Raw genomic sequence first — 22,685 nt, 5'->3', positions numbered from 1 at the left:
TACAAGGACATTTCCAAAATAATAACAATATAAGTTACGGAAGCATATGAACAGCTTTGTGGATTGATTTCATTTTTTTAACCCAAACAGAATGAAAGCAAGAATGTAATGAAAATCAACATGCTGCATATTTTTACCAGTAGTCAGTAAAAAACCCTCAAACTATATAAACCGAAAACCATTGCTTTCAGTTGGGGCATTTCTCATAACAGCTTGTGCTAATTATTGGCACTTTAATTGCTTGAATTCCATCTCAAAGCTTGTTGCTAAATTATTTAAAACATTCATGCTTATCCATCATCTTTTCAGGTGCTTAATAAATCAGTGCTGTCCGTAATCAACTACTTACAAAATGAAATGTAGCCCTCTGCTGTACAAAATAGAAATAATTTTCCAATTGCAGTCTAGTTAGTAACATTTCTCTTTACAATGTATATGTAATTGAGACAAATAACTTCCCAAACATGAGACCAAAATACAAAGCACAAAATCAGACATTAATTTGATAAATTATTAAAAATTTAGTACAGAAAAATTGAAAGAGATTGAAATTCTACCTTAGAATTACAAAAAACAATTAAGACCAGATACCCGATCAGATGGCACCATTCCATTCACAGTGCTGCAATCTTTTAGAGCAGAGCGATCTTGGCTTTCAAATGCAATTATAAGAATCTCTGTAGTTTAATATACTTATTAAACCACGCTTTTCAACTGACGTCCATGTTACAATACGTATTGAAACAAAGGTAACTATTAACACGCTTACATGAAAGAAATCATAATTACTTAATACACCTACTGGAGCACACACCACTATCATTTTACTTATATCCATCAGTAAAGTGATGACACCTATTCTCTAAAGCAATGGTTCCCCAGCTGTTTTCTGCAAAGACAGGTTGATCAATTCACTGTTGACTCACAGAAACACATATAAGCAATGAAATATGATAAGGATAGGCAGCAGTTCGCTGTCCCAAAAAGTCTGGAAAGTTCTGCTCCAACATCTGGAGAGCCAGATCTTGTCCTTAATAAGACAACTTGCTCATATCATTGAATTCTCATGTATACATATAATAGAAAGCAAATTTGGCCCTAAATATTTTGTACTTTAAAAATCCGTTCTTTGTTAAAATGTAATTAAAATGTAGACAACACAATGGAATATATCACACTGAAACATTAAATGGCTTTAGCAATAGGACACCTTGAACTGTTAGGAGCTTTATATCTAAAATGAGATGTCAGTTTCTTAATTGAAAATCTCAGAAAAGCAAATAACATTTTGACCAAAATAGATGAACTGACAACGAGGAATGTAAGAAACAATGGAGGAACAGCATGCTTACAAGTCTCCCAAACCCATCGGTAATTACACTGGGAGACATGCAGCTCTATTCCCCAAGCAGAACAATATCAATATGAAAAGAGGAAAAAAAAGAAAAGAGGAAAAAAGGGGGCAAAAAAAAAGAAAAAAGGAGGCGAGAAGGGAATCAACGGGCCACAGTTCATTTAATTACAGTGTAGTAGGTTTGAAATACTTAATGGAAATGTCATTTTGATTTAATGGAACAACTAGTGCATCTCTGTTTAATGTACTGCTCCATCAAATCAGCTCCATGTCCTATTTATGCTGCCACTATAATGTAATAAAAGTTCAACCAGATTAATAGGTTGTCAAGAAAAATTTTAAAATTCAATTTCTTTCATGTGCAGACAATGTGTACTCCTCTATTATTTTAAATAAAAGACAGAATTTTATATTTCTAACAAGCATCTGTTGTTAATTGTTACAATCTGGCAAATATCAATAGTACTGGAGCACAAGATAATGGTTACAATACAGAAATGACATGGTAAAAGCCACTTGGACTTTAAATATGTAATACATGTATGTTTAATGTTTATTTTAAAATTTCATAAAATGGAAACATCCTAACATTTCAACTATTTCCAACTATGTAACTTGAACTACAGGCTTATTGTTCACATGACATATCAACAAATGATAGAAGCTTACTATATACAGTTTATACTTAATACAATCACTCAATTTTCTTAAATCCAGAGAAAAAACAAAGCTATGTATCTTAATCAAAATGCTGAACTTTAACTGAGAAAAATGTGAACTTTACTGTTATCCTCTTCAAAATTCAGTGCTTCCCAGTTCAAAATACGTTGGATGTATGATTTTCAGAAAAGAATGAAATTCAAATTCGTGTTTGACAAATGAGATCTAGTTAGAAATCTCTCTCCAAATTTCCACCATCCACCAATTAATCAATTCCTTGCCATTTTTTCATAATGCATTTTGAAGAGGAAATTTAAGGATTCATGAACATAACAAGACGATTCTTTTGCAGAATTAAACAAATCTCAGTTAGTTTTAAAACATTCTTAATGTTTATTATTTATCAGTTTGGTTATTTTTTTAATTACTTTTTTATTTTTAAGGGAGGGTGGCCATGGTTACTGTATCTAGCAATTAAATACCTACATTCAATAGCATGCAGAGTTTCAGCAGGCTTTTCACATTTGCTCCAGTTGCCTCCTATGTGGAGACACCACTATTATCTCTGCTGTGCCTATGCTAATTACTGCTATCTACAAAACCTATTCTTCCACTCAACCAATGTAAAGTTTAAGAAACAAGGACCCTATTCTATAAGCAAAAACACCTGCTAACAGTGTTAAAGGCAACTGTTTTTTCACGCAGCCTTCACATTTTGCTGAAATACAAGTTTGTAAAAAGAGAAAACCCTTAGACAAACTTCTTATATTTCAAAGGAGCTTGTAAAGAGAATCTGCTGACATATTAAATCCTTTTTTATAGGACCCAAAAGCTTTTCTCCTAAGAACAATTGCAGTAAAGAGACATTTGGCTCCTAGGAAATTCCCAAAGGGTCAGCCATATGCATCCTTCCACGGCACCTTCGCGGTACTGCTAAGACCCATGCTATCTGTCTCAAAAGCAGCTTTCATCATTCACTATGGTGTCAGTCAATATGATTTATGGACTGCATTCAACAAAGTCAAAGCATATAGAATGAGAAATATGACTACAATCTGCTAATTTGTTTTGTATTGAGCCACTTAGGAGTCAAAGACCTGATGTCAGGCTGAGACCGGCAACACAATTAACCGGCTAGTGACACATTCATCCATCCTCCCTGCCAGGCTGTGCCAATCAAAGACAGCATGAAGCAGCATTTGGAGAAACCAGTAAGAAAACCCATTCTCTAAGTAGCCTGTGGAGGCTGTTGATTGACAGTTTTTGAATATAGCTGCAGAAAACCACCACCCCTTCACCCTCACTGCAAGCTGTGAAATTAGGCTTTTGCTGCCAATCACAGAAACAATAAAATAACACAAACTGCCATCCTCAGCATAAAAGGGAATAACAGAACTTATCGGTTAAATCTAAGAAGTTAAGCTGAAGAATTGATTTAACAATTTGAAATAACGTAATGCAAATCTTTCTGAAAATGCAAAAAGCCTAAATTCAGATTTTATCAGTCATAATAACTAAAGCATTATATTACTTAACCTCAGGACTAAAATCCAACTGCTGAACTATTGATAAAATACAACTATGCCAAAAAACATTAATGAAATTTTTAAGAATCAATTTTACTTCCAGTCTCCGCCCCAAATTCTACTGAAGTAATAAAAAAATACTGATTTGAAAGTAATTTGTAACTGCTACTTTTAATAATCACCCTTTTCCAAAGAGTTATCCAATACTAACTTTGTACTGACAAAGCACATACCTAGAATAAAACTTGAGATTACACTTAGATTAAAAATACTTGTCTATACACCCTCTATAATTTCAAATTAACTGATCTGAAAAAAAGTGATGATTTTTCTTTAACTGTTCAAAATAAAAACTAAAAAATGCAGATCCTTAATAACAAATTGGGTCATCCAATTAATTTCATTAGATTAATGGCTATATAATGAAATTTTAGTTTGCTTTTTAATTCAAAGTCCTTATTGGCACTATAAACTGCAATATAAACTTAAAATGGGATGTAAAAGAACCTGAAAACAGCAATAATCTCAAAAGACTAAATTCTTATAACTTTAGAAATCACAACCATTAAAAACTGCATGGCTCAAATAACCTTTCAAAAGCAATACAGCCTGTGATCTGCATGATTCTCTGCATCTCTGAAATTCTGTTAGTGCTTGGTCATGACATAACCAGCACACTGATATTCAACATTAACAGGAAATATTTCCACACAAAATATTTAATATTCCTAGTGCTCATGAAACCTATTAGCTTGACAGTCCAATGTGAGGCTGAGTGTTCAAATCATAGAAATGTTCATTGGAATGAACCACCAATGTCATCTAGTCCAGTCTCCTACTTGGAGTAGGACTATTGGCCAACACTAGTTCAGGTCTGTTGTCCTTTTTTCTGGCTGAGCCTTCAAAACAACTAAGGATGGGAATTCAACAGCTTCTCTGGGTAACCTCCTCCAACGCCGCACTACTCTCTTCATGCAAACTTTTCCCTAATGTCAAAGCGTCATGGCCCAAGCTTCTACTTGTCACCATAGCAACATGTGAATTTGTCAATCCTACCAAGAAGAGTTTGGCTCCATCACCTTTGTACTGGTCCTTCAAGAGGCTGTAGGCAGCCACTAGATCTCTCTCCAGCCTTCTCTTTAACTGACCAAATAATCCACCTCCCTAAACCTCTATTTGTTAGTCACATGCTCTAGGCTCCTAACAACTTGTAAGCCCACTGCTGGATCCTCTCTTCAGATCCACAGAGCTACTACTCAGCCAGCTGCTTTCCAGACTGTAGCAATTCCCACACTGTGTAGTCTAAGTGCCTTACATATTTGTTCACCTAAACACTGAACAGCAGAGCGTACATTTGCTGGTGTACACTGCTTAAGTGAACAAGATTCAACCACATTATTAGAGAAAATTAGTAAAAGTAAGTTCAGAAATTCAGCATTCAGAAGCCACTCTTAACAGGATAATATTAATTTCAACACCTTCATTATCATGGAAATGCTTATGCCAAATCAAAATAAACTCCTTATACAAAAATTGATGATCTGAAAATAACCAGGGCTTGGAAGAATTCTTAAATGCAATCCATCATCATCTTAGGAAAAAAAAGAAAAATTGAGCACACACATTCCCTTGACCCCAGGAATGACGGAACTTTCACTGATTCTTTACTCTGTTATATCACTCTACCCTTATTCTGTATGCATGTCTCACAGCTGCATTTTGATACCTGACCTCTCTTCCAAAAGGTCTTATAGTCTCCTCTATATTATCTCATTTGGGATGCAAGGCACACCTCACCAACCTTCTGTAAGGTTTTTAGGGCTCCTGCTGTCCTAGTGTACGAAAGCCCAATGTTAGTCATTAAACTGATCCCTGCATGCAATCACACAAAGTACACAGCAAGTCATCAGCAAAACAGAGGGGTCTTTTTATCAAACTATTAAAAATTGAAGCAATAAGCCTGCAGGCAGTTCATAGTTTTTTCAGTTCACATGCTTTTTCTTCATCTTGCATCTACTTACCGACATAGCTGCATGGTCATTGTTGTTATTCTGAGAAGGAAACCAGTAAGGCAATCAAAACAAAAAAATTAAGATGTACTGTCAACATCAAAAAAAAAAAAAAGAATAAAAACTTGGTAGCAATAAAAGGTAAAGAAAAGCTTCCAAAAAGAACAATTACAGCTACATAATTCCTTATTTTTTTAAAAAACTCTGAACTTATATAGTATTTTGTTGAGGCATAACAAAGAGATTATAATTTAAATAATAGTAATTTGTCAATAAAATGTTTTTCTGTTATAAGGAACTGTATGCCAAAATATCAAAGCAGCAGACTTCAAATGACAAAGCATCTGTTGATATGCCTTTCCAGAAAGTTTTCATGATAAAATATAACATATTCCAAAATACTTAGATTAAAAAATAAATGCCATGTTTACCATCTTGACTTACAGAGGCTGTCTGTATGTCATTAACATATTTTGTTCAAGCAAGACTTAGAATGGCTCAGGACAGAACGAACCTAAATGTAACATAACCCATTAATAAATTTTAACATAAATCTAATGGTAATATAACTGCAGGGTAGAAAAAAAGCTATTTTCTTTTCCAAAACTGCTTCTTAAGTACAGTAAACAAACACAGAGGAGAAAGCTAAGACATAAAACTTAAGAGAAAAAAAGCTTCAGAGATGCAAGGCATTTCCAGTGATTCGACAGAGATATCAGACCCCAACTAAGTTGTGCCATGACGTGTACAGGTTCAGTAAAATGCAGACCATGGTCTACCTGATTTAGATCTCTAATGTTCCAATAAAAATAATACAAATTGCATGAAACATGTAACATAAGATGTATTTTTTAGAAGTTCTGCCTACATCGGTACAGAAATAATCCAGTATAGCCCCACATGAAAGCACAAAAGGAGACACATCCCTGTGCATTTACACAGCTTACAAACACAGCTAAAATAAAAAAAAGACTTTAATGACAGGAACTCAACGACTGCTACAAAAAAATCATTAAAGAACATATCATATCACTTCTACAGGAGGAGTAGAGTTTGAAACAATATCAAAGAGAAAGTCAGTGACCCTTAAACAAGACTACAGAGAACGAGTGTGGCCAACTAGTGCCCCCAGCCCTAGCACCATGCCCTCTAACATGATTGGATACGCTAAGGTAGGAAGAGAAGAGATTCCTCTATTTGTTCTGCTCTTTTCCTTACTAGAATTATGGCCAGCGGCTAGGACTTTTGTTCTTTGATTTCTAATTACAGAAAAGCATCTGAGAAACTGTTTTGAGCAGTGGAATGTTTCTGCCAGCCATACAAAAATTATTATGGAAATGACACTATGACATTAATGGAATAATACATTAATGAAGATGAATACTAAAACTATTACAGATATTAACTATGGCATATGAGAATCTAGCTTAGTTTAGCACTCCAAAGCACTTATTATTTTAATGGGTTATGGAATCAAGTTCTGAGCTTATCTTTGAAAATGGTTTTACTATAAACTTTCTCATAACGAAAATAACTTACTATTACAAATCTAACCAGAATCACCATAATGAAACGGTATACACATTTTCATATAACCTCCACAGCTCAAACACAACATTCATAGGACTTTATGTTTCTACAATTGGCCAAGCCAGAATAGGGAGCAATACACATGGAAAGTCAAAAGTTACAAGAATCCTCTTGCCAGACCAGACTAGTCATCCATATAGTTCTACATCCTGCCTGTTACCTGACCAGAGTTTGAAATTACCAAATAACCTTTTCATAGGACCTAGCTTTCTCCAAAGGTTGACTTGTGCCCCTAGGCGCATATTTCTATTCCTTTCACATGTTTCAAGTCCTAATGCCACAGCTGCTTCTTTCCATCCCTCTTAACACATTACTTCATCCTGTTTGTGGCTCATTTCCAAACAGCTATATCACAACATATATTCATGACAGATTTCTGTCCATCCTTTAGAAATTGCACATCCCTTAACTGCTATATGCATATGACCATTGAGGAGAAGTGCCATTTGTTCACACTACTTTGTATGTTAAGTTACAATGAATTTATCTAACAAACTTGCTGTTCTTTATCGAAAAATGCTCAACTGATTTGGCACAGAAGCACATGCGTCACGTTACATTCACATCAATATTATGTGACATATTTTGAGTGGGTTATGTCTTTGAGTCAGTAAAAAAAAGGAGACTGAAGAACCACAGCCTCTTCGCATGTGATTTGGAAGACCAGATAAGCCCACTATGCCAGCAACTTCAACACATTCCATACACTGAGGACTTATTCTTTATAAGCATTACATGTGGGTAAAGCGCTCAGACATCAGTGTGACAGTAGCAACCAAGCGTAAGCTGATGAAAAGCAGATGTAGCTTGAAAGACTTATTGAAGTTACTCCAGACCTAATAAAGCTATAAGCTATTATGATGATAAATCAAAGTAGAAATAGTCTTTTTTGCCTTAAAGCAAGGGGAAATCAGACAACAGAATGTAACAATTAGTACATAAAACATGTTAACAGTACCCTTTTACCCAGGACAAAATAACACAGGATATATTTGAATATGAACAAGAACTCATTTCAATGAAGCTCAGTTAACTAGAATCAAATGACTTTTCACGATCAAAACTCTTTAGCGAAAAACAACCTTGGAGAATCCAAGGCCTCCATCATCATATGTACAAATGCAGGATTTGCACCAATTCTGCATTGCTTGAATCAATGCATGTATACACAGAACCAAGATGGTTAATTAAAATGGCCACCTGATGCTCTAGAAAACTGCATGAGTTCTTACACTATTTGTAAATTAGCTGTTGTTAACAATATTACTAAAGTATTTTCTAAGTATTACCACGGTAAGCTTCATCAACATACTGAAACACATCTGAAAATACATCTGAAAAAAGTTAAAAAATACATCTGCCAGCATGTGCACAATTCAAAAATCACATCTATCTTCAAAATCTTATTATTTTAAAATAAAATAATGCTCCAATAGTTTGAAATTAAACTTAATTTTGAGCACTTACAGGTAAGTGAGTAAAAACTTGAAACGTGCTTCTTAAAAAGTTAATAAGGTCCATTAAGTATCCACTGGCTCTTCCATCCGATTCAGACATCGTCCAATCATAATCAGCAATCTGAATAAATTCATCTATTTTTTGGTTAAGTTTTGTGTATATTTCGCCTTCTGCAGCATGCCTTGCATCCTGAAAAAAAATCACGTGCAAGTGTCAGAATTCTAAAATATTATTAGAATGCAGATGAAATTACATTCATCAATGAAATGAAAGTCTTGTGTTTTTCTCAGATTTGAATAATATTTTCTTTAAATCAATACTTTAACTCCTGTCTTACAATGAGTCTGAGGCTGTGGTTTTCAAAATACTCCCATAATGCATACTATGAGAGTATTTAGAACAGAATATTCCTACAAAATAATCTAAGTTCTCAGAGACAAATGAAATTAATTTGAATTTGGAAAGTAAACAATTGCTTTACTCTCTTCACAACAATCACCCTTAATTCATCCTTACAAATTTATGAACCTTGACACAAAGTTTATTTGACCTCTTTTCCAAAGAAAACAATAAAAGAAACTAATCACTTTATCTGTTATGCCTAGAGGTCCAGAAATCATTATGATTTTTACGTAATTAATGTCTTAAAGCTGCACATCTGAAGAATACGCATCATTTTTCATTCTCCTTTAAATATCCTGATCATCATATACCATGATTCAGAGCACTCTTCTGCTCTACTTCTTCACACACTCCTACTTTTTGTTCTGCCACCATCCAGATTCTACTTTTTGGGACAGTAAAGAGGTAATGTCTAGCATTTACTGTGAAGTGATTTTACAATGTTATCTATCTGCCTTATTTGTTTAGGGGACATTCTCTTAGATGCAATGGGATCTATGTACAGATGCTTGATAAGGTGTATCTTGCTGGAAAGGCATGCTTTTGCCAGCCTGGAGTTTAAAGATAGTCAATAAATTCTATGTTCTAACTTGGGCTCAACACAAAACTTTCTTCACAGATCTTGAGAAATAATTCAAGTAAGACATTTGATTTAAAGTGAACTGGTCAGTTGCTGAAGGTTTTTAGAGAATGAAAATAGGCTAGATATACTGGAGCCACATAAAAGTGGATGAAATTCCCACTGCTAGTTTCCTCTGGGAGAAAGCAGTCCAAAAACATGGCACTTCAGAAAGGTGTAAATAAGAAAGGTAAAAAGAAAAAAGAAAAAAATCAAAATGATCAGAGCTTAAAGGTGGCATCACATTGAGTGTGTTGAATTTAGTCTTCAGTCAGGCCCCAGGCTGTGAGGCACTTCAGGAGGAAGCAAGGAAGCATGTGGCCTGTCGTGTATAAATATCAAAGTACAATTCCCTAAAATTCCCTATTTATGCTTAGTGCGACTGTTGATTTAAACAAAGGAAAACAATGGTCATCCAAAGCTGGAAAATGTGGTTATAAATATTGAAAGTAACGCAATTTTTAATCTGATAAAATGAAACGAGTTTTGGGTGTGTTTTTGTTTTTTTTTTTTTTTTTTTTAATTTCCACCCATGTGAAACAATGCTTGGAGAGTTCAAAGCACATCTTAAAATGAGATCTTATACACAAAAATAAAATGAGAAAAACAGCCCTCTAAAATGGTAGCCATGAAATAGGTCTGAAGGCTTCTATTAAAAAAAATAGTGTAGATGTACTTATAAGATGACCTCATGGAATGAAAATGTGGTCAATGCTGCTAATAAAAGGAGATTTTTGACCACTCAGAAAGAACGGAGGTGACATGATTTGCCACCAGGAGATGAATTTAATAACAGTAGAAAATACCAAACTTTGTGAGGGCCCAGTTGGGAAACTGCAAGAAGTTTTTCATTAAAACAGAGAGGAAAAAAAAGAGGGATTAACGAGAAAAGAATTTTCTACTATAAGTGGAGAATGTTGTGCTAACGAGTTCTCCAGGGAAAGAGACAGGACAGAAACCATAAAAAAAATTCTAACATGTTTGTCTGCATTCATTCTGTATTTTTCGAAAGTGCATAGTTACTAAGCTCACTAAACACAGATATAATATTCTGTGATTCCCTCCTATAGAACTTAGATCGTTTATAGGATAGTTAAACATAGCTTACACCATAAGCAATCAGCACAAAATACAATGCAAACTTTCAACTGCATTTATTAAATTAAATTCAAGGATAAAGAACATCTTACCTCTTAATGAAATCAAAGACTATGACTGCATTAAGTGTTTTGTTTGAATGTTAAAACGATTATGGATTGACCTTACAGGAAAATATCTGTAGATATTCAAAGACACACATGCACCATCGGTACACAACAAGCAAACTAGGCAGCCTAGATCTTAAGGATAGGGCAAAATTAGTAAAACTACTGGTATGGCAATGGTAACCTAACTACAGCGGCTAGGCCAGAACCTTTCTGTCTTGCCTTATTCATTAAATTCTTAGCAAAACAAATGACAGTTAATGGGAAAATTGTTGGCAATCAACTGTAAGTATGAAGTGTCTTGCAATGATGATGTCTTATTCCACCTCACCCACCTTTTAACACCTATGCCAGAGGGGATAATATAATAGGATAGACTACGTATTGCATCAAGAGAAAAAATGTACAGAAAACAGAACTCAATAGGATTAGTCCTCTTTATCCCATAAATACAAGAAATCACCCTCCTTTGTTTCAGTGTATGCTGAAAAAATCCCAAATACCTAAAGTTCAAGTTGCAGCTGCTTTGGAATCCCTGATAACTCTTTGTTTTGTTTTGTTTCTCTTTCAAAAATTTCTGTATAGAAGCCCCAAGTGAATAAGAAGGCAATGCACTGGCTGAATTGACGGCACAAGGTAACCTATACAAGATTATTCTTCCATGGGAATGTTTTCTTCAGAAAGCGTATTGGGTTTGCGTGGCAAGGTTTTGGTAGTTGGGGGGGCTACAGGGGTGGCTTCTGTGAGAGATTGCTAGAAGCTTCCCCTATGTCTGATAGGGCCCATGCCAGCTGGCTCCAAGATGGACCCACTGCTGGCCAAGGCCGAGCCCACCAGTGACAGTGGTAGCGTCTCTGGGATAACATATTTAAGAAGGGGAAAAAAGCTGCTGTGCAACAGCAACTGCAGCTGGAGAGAGCAGTGAAAATACGTGAGAGCAACAACTCTGCAGACACCAATGTCAGAGAGGGAGGAGGTGCTCCAGGCCCTGGAGCAGAGATTCTCCTGCAGGCCATGGTGAAGATCACGGTGAGGCAAGTCTGTCCCCCTGCTGCCCATGGAGGTTAACAGTGGAGCAGATATCCACCTGCAGCCCATGGAGGACCCCACGCTGGAGCAGGTAGATGCCCAAAGGAGGCTGTGATGCCATGGGAGGCCCACGTTGGAGCCGGCTCCTAGCAGGACCTGTGGCCATGTGGAGAGAGGAATCCACACTGGAGCAGGTCTACTGGTTTGTGACCCTGTGGGGGACCCACACTGGAGCAGTCTGTTCCTGAAGGACTGCACCCTGTGGAAAGGGCCCACGCTGGAGCAGATGAAGAACTGCAGCCCATGGGAAGGACTCATGTTGGAGAAGTTCGTGGAGGACTGTATCCCACAGGAGGGACCCCATGCTGCAGCAGGGGAAGAGTGTGAGGAGTCCTCCCCCTGAGGAGCAAGGAGTGGCAGAGACGTGTGATGAACTGACCACAACCCCCATTCCCCGTCCCCCTGTGCTGCTTGGGGGAAGGAGGTAGAGAAAACTGGGAGTGAAGTTGAGCCCATGAAGAAGGGAGGGGTGGGGGGAAGGTGTTTTTAAGATCTGGTTTTATTTCTTATTACCCTTCTCTGATTGATTTTCCCCAAGTTGAGCCTGTTTTGCTCATGACAGTAATTGCTGAATGATGTCTCCCTGTCCTTATCTCGACCCACAAACCTTTGATTATATTTTCTCTCCTCTGTCCGGCTGAGGAGGGGAGTGACAGAGGAGGGGCATCCAGCCAGGGTCAACCCACCACAGAAAGAAAACTCCAACACACACCCCAAGCACACACATTTGCTTCTGTTCTAAACCAAAAAAGCTACTGAGACAGACTCAGTCAATGAAATAATTTTATATTTCATTTTATATACATATTTTATGTATATGAATATGAAAATTTGGTTCTTCAATGTACACAACCAACTGGTGCTTGAAAGAAGTACCTGGCACCCAACCCCCACCAGAGCACAAAGGATCTCCAAGCATTTCTACACCAGCGCCACAGCGCAGGAGGACTTCTGGTGTAGGGCCATTGAGTGACCAAACCATCTTTGCACTCAGCATAGCTAGTCCAGCTGTTGGATCTTGTTTTAGAGCTTACCATTATGACATAAAACTGCCTCAGCAAGGATCAGAATTTTGACTAATTTATTTTAGGGATAAATCTCAGTGATCTTGAGTTACCTGACATTATGTGTATAAGTTGTATTCAGCAGATTCATTTTTAAATGCAGGTTTCTCATTAACACCACACGTGTCTGCCTTACGACTGAAAAAGGGCTAAGGCCTTTTGACTAATACAGAGAGAGACTTCACAGATGAGGGTATGGGTTTTGCTCTGCCAAGGACATCAGATGTGACTATACAAGTCACTTGGTATTTTTGCTTTAGTTTCCTCTTTGCAAAATCCTTCAGTATTTTTGTATAGACAAATGCAATAACAAGTACAAGAACTTCACCTACAAATGAGATTAGGAGCCATATATAGAAAGAAAATTACAACATTTTTTATTTTAGGATTATTTTATCCTAAATGACTTACAAATGTTGCCATGCTAACTGTTGAAAGTACAATTGTCTATGCTGAGTATGCATCACCTATGATTTACTTTAATTTTTTGAGATATAAACTTAAGTACTTCTGCCATTTCTGAAAAATGACAGAGAAAATACAGCTTATGCAGATAAGCAGTTGCCATATGTTAGAAACAGTCAAGCTCCCAGTGATCATTTTAACAAGTATTATTATGTATGTAAAGGACATGTAAATAAAATACGAATTCTAAAAAGAGAATTGAATAATTTATGCTTTGCAGCACATTAGTAATACTTCTTTTATATTACCAAATTACACAATTTGAAAATAAACTACAAAATACTTCTATTGTAGAATAAAAACAAATAAATAATAGAAACGCTTTAAATAAAACTAGCTGGTTTGCTCAATTTCATTCAGAAAGGGGAGATGTTACACAAACAGGAGCTTAATTTATTGAAAGCTTCTAGTGCAGTTAAGCTTTGCTTTGTCATTTCATAACAATAAAAGATGCATCTGAAAGACAATATTGATGTTTCTCATTTACTGACATATTTCGGATCATACTGATAATATTAAAATCAGTGTTTATCTGTCAGTGTTACAATTGAATTCTTACAGTTCAGAATTGGTTTAGAGTCAAAAATGAAAAAGCGTGCAGCTTTGCCCTCACCCCCTTTTGTTTTAAAATGCTTCATTTATAGTGATTTTTAAGTAACTTTTCAGACATAGTCATATAATGGATGACATATACCATACCTTAAACGTAGAAAGTCCATAAAGTCTTGCAGTGTGAACAGTCACTTGTGAAATATTTGTAATGTTAGATATAAAATCCTCAAGGTATTTACAGGCTTGTTCCAGGTGTGTTGTGTTGATGATGATTTGAACAAGCTACAAGAGAAAAAAATTCTTCTAAAAATCCTTTTTGTATCACCCATTGTCACTTGATTTTGTAAATGGTTAGTTCATTCAGCAACAGCACTGCTAGCAATTACAGTATTTCAGGCTACCACCTATTACCAGTTAGTTTCCAAGTTTGCTTTCAAATACCACTGAGGAGTAATACTACAGTTTACATTTTAAAAATGAAGACTGCAGACAGTCCTGATGAAGAAACAACATGCACAAACCTACTAAAATATTTTAATTGCAATTACTATAGAAAAAGTTTCGTGTGTTAGAGAGAAACTTGAGATTTTAGATTTCTTGATCTGGTAGGTTTACTCTGAAACATTTCATGTGAGGGAGATTTTCTTCCCCCTACTCCCTTTTTTTTTTTTATAGGAAGAAAAAGAAACTCAACAACGTACTACTAATTGCTAGACAGGAGCAGAAAACATGAACCATGCTCTGCATGCAACCAAAGAATTAAGAGTCTTTGGCTTATTTCTTGCAAATCTCTGTTTATCATACAGGAGACAGAACTTTTTCATTGTCACCTCTCTCTCAAAAGGCATCCCTGTGTAAATATGCTTCCAACTAGACCCAAAACTGTATTGTTGCTATTTATGTAACAGATATTGATGCTTCTTATACTTCATTTTTCACCTCTTTAAATTTTCAATTTCAAAGCAAACACTACTTGTTTTTCTTACACAAATCTTAATACCATGGTATATCTACATCCACAAAACTAGTTTTAGCACTAATTGTTATTGAAAAACACAGTTTTGAATATGTGTTTTAAAACTTACCTCGGTTAAACCTATATGAGGTTTCTTAATTAGGTTCTGTAAACAACTACTTAGAGTTCTTGTAAGCAGCAAATTTGTAGATTTTCTGAGCATATCATCTATTTCTGTTGAGCTGAAAAAAGAATGTTTATAACTATGCTGTACATGATAATACTTTAACAGTAAAACCTGCTATTTTTATTTTTTCCCTGCAAAGGAACTTTTCATGTTAAGAATTCCCCATGTTCATTTAATTTCTGGTTGCTCCAAGTCTTCTGTGTTCTAACACACAGAACATCCAAATTATCCATCAACTGAACTTCAACACTGAAGCAAACCCTTTTCATATATCTCTATATAGATATATTTTGGACATGTTTATTGACACAGCAGTTGGGAAACAGTAATTTGTGGGTTTTAATGAGTTACTGAGGAGGTCAACATGTGCTCATTAGTATGTGTAAATTATAAACAGTACCAATTAAGAATGTGTGAAAGCGAGTCTTTTACATCTTTAACAGTGCAGAAGTGGGTGACCCGCCACAAATACCTTCCATACTTCAGATCTATGAATGTTATTTTTTGTAATTGAAACTAAGCTTTTGAAGGCCACGACAGGAAAGGAAATGGGAGAATTGTGATGTTTTCCATCAGAAAAAGGTGGGATGGAAGAGGGAATGAGCATGCAGACAGCATGTTTTGTTGCTTGAGAAATCAATGCTAAGGAAACCGAAAGCACTGAGAAGCAAAGACTGCTCAAACTAATCAGGTATGCTATGCAATTATTTCCGAAATGGTCAGTACCAAAGTATATTTTTCAAATCTTACATGCTTTGTTAAATAAATAAAATCTCTGGATTATTCAAACCAGTCAATACTGTTTAAAAAACCTCAGCAGTGTTTTAGACTGCTTATCATGCCAAACTACCTTCACCCATACAGACATACACATATTGTATACAACTTATATACACACATATGAAATACATGCCATAGCATTGGGAATCATAGATTAAATATAATGAATTGTGTATGTAAATTATACGTAAATTACAGAACAAGCACAACTAGCAAGTACACAGGAAAATATATTTTCAATTTAGTATATATTTTTAGGTCACCTGGAAGTTATAGGTTACCTTACAGTCCCCATTCCTGATACTTTAAGCTTACCTGCGGTGAAGTGACTCTGAAAACTTAAGGCTTGCATAAATAAATTCCTTAACCTGGATATAAATCTGAGGCACTGACTGAGACATTGGAAGCTTCTTTGGAAAGGATTGCTGTGAAAATAAAACATAATACTATCATACACTTGAAACTGATTCTAAGAAAAGTTTGGTATTAAATGCAACAATTAGAAAGCCACTTAACACTATCAATATTTTAATCTATCTTAAACGCTTCTGGTTTTCATCAAATACAAACAGTCATATGTGTTGGACTGACTTCTACATCTGTTTAAATAGTTTATAAGCAGAACAGAACTTTATCACTTATTTAAATTACAATAAAGTTGCGAGACTTTATGTAATTTGAGATCCCTCTGTAGATAGCAATTTCCAAACACACATTAAAAAACAGGTCTCAAACCACTTCTAATGTGAATGAATGAGAGAGATGTAAGTGGGATGAGAGGTTCAAAATGCAAACATTTTTTTTGCCAAAGCAAGCAGTGAAAAAAAAAAAAGTTTGAGATGTTCAATACATCTGGGATTTTCAAAGCATCTTGAGTATGTTTAGGCATGTATATGTACTATCATATATTTATTTTCTCTCAATGGCTCACAACACTAAAGCAGTTTAAATTAATTTCAACAATTTGGATTAACACGTGGGAAATACCAGTAGTCTGTAAGAATATATTCATGCTTTTTACTTTAATTTAAAAGCTGATATCGCATTTGGGAGGACAAAAAGAAATACATTCAATTAAATCTACACATACCAAATAGATATTTCTGCATTGAATACATAATTTTGTACATAGTTTTGTCCAGTCAGATTGGATTTGCTATGTTAAATTTCTAGTAGGTTCTGTTCATAAGTCTGCCCAATGTGCAGCAAACAACTCCTATGATAAACTTACCTGTAAAATGTGAGGGTGATTCATCCTAACCTACAGTTCAAAATGAACACTCACTCACGTTTGTCTCTTTTTATACTAAATGGAGAGAAAGAGACATTTTCAAAGGTGAAATTCCCCTTAATCTGTTAAAGGCACCAGAGATGCATCAAATGAAATTAGCCCTCTGGGGTATCTATTACTTTCTACCAACTACACAGGCTCCTTCAGCGACTAGTCTGAAATTACACATCTATTTTTAATTTTTTTTTTAAACTTCAAAATGTAGATGAAATTAAGCCACCCAATAGGACCTCCCAGTGCTTTATAGCCTGAGGCAACAACAGAGAGGTGAAGTGGATGAGATTATAAACAGCAACCAATAGAAGCGATGTTGGAGCATTTATAAAATTTTCCCTCCACATGGATTCCCTGCTATCTAATAACTTATAAGGTAACACTGCACTCTTTCTTTCAGCAAGGATACTTAATGATTCTTTCTCCTCTATCCCACTGCCGAGTTGACAAAATTCTATGAACTCAGTGATCTTTGAAACTTCTGCCCCTTTGCTACACTTGGTTGAACTCAACTAAACTAAGCATCAGTGAGATTCTGCCCATAAAATATCTACAAAAAGTGCTGCGCACTATGAAATAGAAATCCCCCTCTGTGTCATAAACCGAAATCAAGATTGTTGGGTACAGAGAATACATTTCCCTTCTAGTGAAATAAGAGCCAAAGCTTTGTATTGATCATACATAGATGTAACCACACATGCCTATACAAGTAACGTCCACACATTCATGCTGATATATCAGAGAGAGTGAGAGAGGCTAGCAGATATTTTTGCAATACTGCAGCATATACTATACTATGAGTTACTAAACCCAGTGAGTTGCAACAAAATTTAACTAATTAAAGACAGACTGTATTATAATTACATAAAGACTGTATCAATTAAAGTGTATTATTAATTTATTTACAAAACAATGGGTTTCATTATTCACTCAAGCATCAGAGCAAATGACTGAAGCTTTAATTTTCATATTTATTTATGACTAGATAATTACACACAAAGAAGGTGATTTAGCCTCTTAATCTACCTAGCTTTTCAAATTTTAATTGCTTTTTAATTATAAAAATCATTACTGTCCCAAGTGTCCTTAATTGGATTTTGACAAACTTCAATAACATAAAACTTTTCCTTACCTTGTCAAGTTCTGGATCTTGAAAAGGAAATTTGCTTATAACTATTTTGTATTCCTCTTCATTTGCTACAGGAATAGGGCTGTAGTTGTCTGCTTCAAAAATATCCCTGGTGAATTAGTAAAGTGAAAAAAATTTAGAACATATAACTTATTTGCAATATTCTGCAGTGTTAAAACATGTAAATGAATATAAATTTTACTACCACACTTATATGCACAGCTTCAAAAAGTTATAAGCTGTAATCATCATAATTTCAGACATCCAAACTATTTTTAGATCAATGTGAAAGTACCTTGTATATGCTAACTCTTTATACTGTGTCTAATCACAGAGAAAAAAATAGCTGAAAATGTTTTAGTATATATGACTCAAAGCATAATACAGCAAAGGAACTTTAGATTAACTAGTCTACTCCAGGGTAATCCATATGAGACACTTATTAATTACGGTAGCCTACACTTTGCCTACAGTATAGCAGATATTCAGAGTGTCTCACTTAACGTACCACAGCTACATAGAGTTAACAGAGGTGATTCAGAAAACTTCAATTAGGCGCATGGCCACAGCGTTAAGTGCCCACTGGACTTTTCTACTAGTTAAATGACCATACTAGGAGCCTGCAGAGCTTGAGAACCTTAAGTCGTCAATTTCATTTTAAGGTTTTCGGCAATACAATGTAACATATTTTATGGTAAACAATTTGTGCACATTTAGACACCACACCCTATCTGCAAACAGGCTTTGGAGTACAGTCTCAGGTTGCTGGGTTCCTGGGTTTACAATTTACTCAACTAAATGATTCCAAAGAATAGGTGGAAGCCAATTTGCACTAAAAAAAAAATTGAAGACATACTGGCAATGTCAGTAGTCTGTCAGGGACATATGCACATCAACTAACTGTAAACATTAAGACAACCCAAATTAGGAATCTAATGACCTATTGCAATAGCCTAGAGTTATTAGGTTCCTAATGAAGAAAACCAGATGTCTCTCTCCTGCGTGTTTCTCCAATAGTGTCCCATTGGAAACCTTCCCTCTCTCTACTAACTACAGAAGCAGTACTGAATGGCTCTTTTCCTAAATATTAGTTACATGTGAGGAATATCTTAGTCCTACCCAACCCGAAATTCATACACAATACTGAATTAATAAATTCTTCCAGAATTTCAACTCCGTCAAAACCCCCTGCAGTTAGACAAAAACAATAGATGTAATACAAAAGGCACAATTATTTTGAAATACTAACCTGAACAGTCCAGACCACTTTTTAAGAAGTGTTTCATTGTACTGGTCTCTTATCTCAAATAAAAGATCAAATAGTCGGTTCACAGGAAAACCATATCCCTAAGGTGTAAAAATAAAAAGGGTGGATAATTCAAGAACTAATACACCCAATTCGTATCACATCACTTCAGGACTCTGACAGGAGACACTACTCAATCTTGCCACTTGGATAAAACAAATTACAGTGCTTTAAACACACCACTACAATTAGAAGATTATATATTAAACTCTTACCAAAGAATTTATCCTATGCTTTTGGGACACATTTCCGCTTGAAACCCATTTCTCTATTTCATTTTAACTTGCTATTTATGCATATAACTAATCTTTTTTTCAATCTGTTAAATATTGCAAGAATACTTGCCCATGATGTTCATTTGGACTTTTAGCTAAAGAGTTAATCATAACTGGAATGCTATTCTTGCTAAAGTAAGACAGACACTTATAAAAGACAAAAATGTACACAAATTACAAAGCTAACATTAATTTTGCGCATTTATGAATAACTGGATGTTAGCTGGATAGCCCAGAATGCATACATTAAATTGATAATACTGAAAAGGAGGAACCAAGGCAAGAAATATATATATTTTTAAAATATTACTGTGTAATTTTGTTCTTGATTAATATATATGATTCGGGAAAACCCAAAGTATTGCACTTACTCACCTAAAGGAAAAATACAACTCTAGGAATTTCAGTTAAATTACTAACATAATATGTACCTGCAAGGTATCAGCAAATACTACAATGAGGTTCTTCAGTTCCAGAACAAGGTCGGGATCACTGCAATATGACTGAAAGTGAGAAAATCTGGTTTTGTTATAAGGATTTGAAATATGGGACCTAAGTTTCCAAAGAGTATTAGCACAGAAGGTTAAACTCTCCAGCCTTATCCCTTTACCTGACTGACTGCCTTAGTAAAAAACAACTTAGACTCACTTGTCTTCACTTAGTCCAGCTACATAAAAGTATTTGTTAAATTTTTACATGAACTATCAGTAGTACAAAAGCTCAGAAAAAGTACACTAAAATATGAGATTCAATCAATATCAGTATGTTGTACTAAGATTCAAAATCAGAAAATTACATTTATTTTAGTGGAACACAAGCACGCATCAAAACGCTTTGCTAAATTAACATCAGAGAGGTTTCCACAGGACGTTCTTTCAAACACTATGCCTAGGTCTAACTAGTGCTAACTGTGTATGGGGAAAACACTACAAAATGCTTTCTAAATAAATTAAAATTACAAATTTGATGGTAAAAAGTCAAGACATTAATTTATTTACTCTGCTAGATGACTGAAATGTGATTTTCAGAGGTGTGGAGTCATACAACTAAGGTTTTCACCTCAGCTTCATTATTTGCAATACTGGATAAAGTAGAAAAAAATTTATATTAAAATAATTTAAAGCAGCATGAGAATATAGTATTGATTAGAGACTATATACACCTGTTTCACGTTTCTTTAATTTTTACTCTTAGTAAAAAGCCCTTAATAAAGTATGGGTTTGGTTTAAAATACCTCACATGACAACATACACTAAACATTAGTCTGTACTTGGATAATGTTAGACGGAGACTGCGATAGAATTGGTTTTGATGGGAGTTATGCATTTTGAGAAGAAACAGTGATCAACTACATGACAAGACAGAGTTCTTTAGACATTACATTACTTTTACTCCTTAAGTTACCATATTCTTACATAGGTGTATAAATATGCAGCCAATTAACTTGCAAAATATTTAGCTTAAAATTGCTGAATATATCACAATTTACCCCAATCCTCTAAAATGAATTAAAAAGTATGAGAACATCTCATGTACTCCTGATCAGTAAAGGGCCTACGATAAAACTATAGTTGCAATCTGAACATTTTCCCCGTTTTTCCTCAGTATATATGAAATGTAAAATATTCCTTGAATTAAAGATCAATTGTATTAAAAATAAAAATCACATTGCATAAAGGAACTGCTTCTAACAAACATTAAAAAGGGAAGAATAAAACTCTCCTATTTTTTTTCAATAGTAAAAGTTGTACCAATAGTAAAAACTCTGAAGCAATTTACTATCAGTCAGTCTGAGTGAACAATGGTATTCCGTTAGTTTTCACAGAGAAATAAGAAATAGCATGCACCTATTCAGCATCATTGGAGTTCAGGTAGAAAAGTAACTTTAGGAGACACACTTTGAATATACTGAAATACTCAGTTGATACAGAATTACATTCTAACATCTGTGAAGATTTTTTCTAATACCTTTACCTCAACATAAACATATTACTACTATAGCATTGAAGAGATAGCTCCAAGGGTTTTGCTGGTGGAGTTTATTTTGGAAACACAGCATTTGGAATGATAATTAGGAACTATTTCCTGGTGGTGTTTTCAGTGCTGAACTATTCAATCTGATCTAATGAAGAGGTCAGTTGAGACTAATGAGGAAGGATTGCAATAATAACAGCAGATTAACTCTGCATATTCTAAACTGCTGGACTAAGAGAAGGTTTGGAAGACCCAGTGAGTTGTAAATCAGTGGAGGATTATGCAAATAGCCCATGGCTGCGGATCACAGCCTGATACTGTTGGGAAAAACAAAAGCTTGGCAGGCTCCCTCCCAAATCTGAGCAATTTTTAATCACAAGGAAAAGAAAACATGAGAGAGGTGTAATTTTTCACTTTGTTACTATCCCAGCTTCAAATATACAGAACTCTGAAGTAAGAGGATTTAAACTGCAATACTGACAAGACTTCTCACTTACTGAATGTGTTCTAAGAACAGCAATGATCTTGGAAAGGGCCATGTTCCAGAGTTCATCGGTATATGTTCTAGTAACCAATCCTTGGGTTACATGTAAAATGTGGTCTTCTACTACAAAGAAACTAAAACAAAATAATGCTTGAATTATTGTTTTCTAATATTAGAGCAAATTCTACTCTTTCACACACAAGCATAGTCAAACCCTTCCCCACTTGAGCAGTGACACTTTGTTAGGTTTGGTGTTCTGCTTTGCCCAGCGTGAAGCCAAAATGTGAAAAGTTTGTTTCATGCCAGCTGGAGCCCAG

The 22,685-nt window shown here is 35.1% G+C and overlaps 1 protein-coding gene across 2 annotated transcripts in view; it reads right to left on the bottom strand.

Moving 5' to 3' along the window:
* The window catches only part of EXOC6 (exocyst complex component 6), a gene marked incomplete at its 5' end in the record, with an annotated part of 96,090 nt that overhangs the window by 34,890 nt on the left and 38,515 nt on the right, over window positions 1-22,685 (bottom strand). For both annotated transcript variants that reach the window (XM_082486183.1, XM_082486182.1), the window contains 8 exons: window positions 8,607-8,786; window positions 14,141-14,275; window positions 15,079-15,190; window positions 16,231-16,340; window positions 18,333-18,438; window positions 19,579-19,676; window positions 20,342-20,413; window positions 22,382-22,502. In XM_082486183.1, the coding sequence (XP_082342309.1) occupies window positions 8,607-8,786; window positions 14,141-14,275; window positions 15,079-15,190; window positions 16,231-16,340; window positions 18,333-18,438; window positions 19,579-19,676; window positions 20,342-20,413; window positions 22,382-22,502 (934 nt within the window). The remainder of the gene's footprint in view (window positions 1-8,606; window positions 8,787-14,140; window positions 14,276-15,078; window positions 15,191-16,230; window positions 16,341-18,332; window positions 18,439-19,578; window positions 19,677-20,341; window positions 20,414-22,381; window positions 22,503-22,685) is intronic.

Source organism: Vanellus vanellus (genome assembly GCF_965231255.1).
Source record: "Vanellus vanellus genome assembly, chromosome: 7".
NCBI lineage: Eukaryota > Metazoa > Chordata > Aves > Charadriiformes > Charadriidae > Vanellus > Vanellus vanellus.
This window is presented reverse-complemented; position numbering and strand designations above follow the sequence as displayed.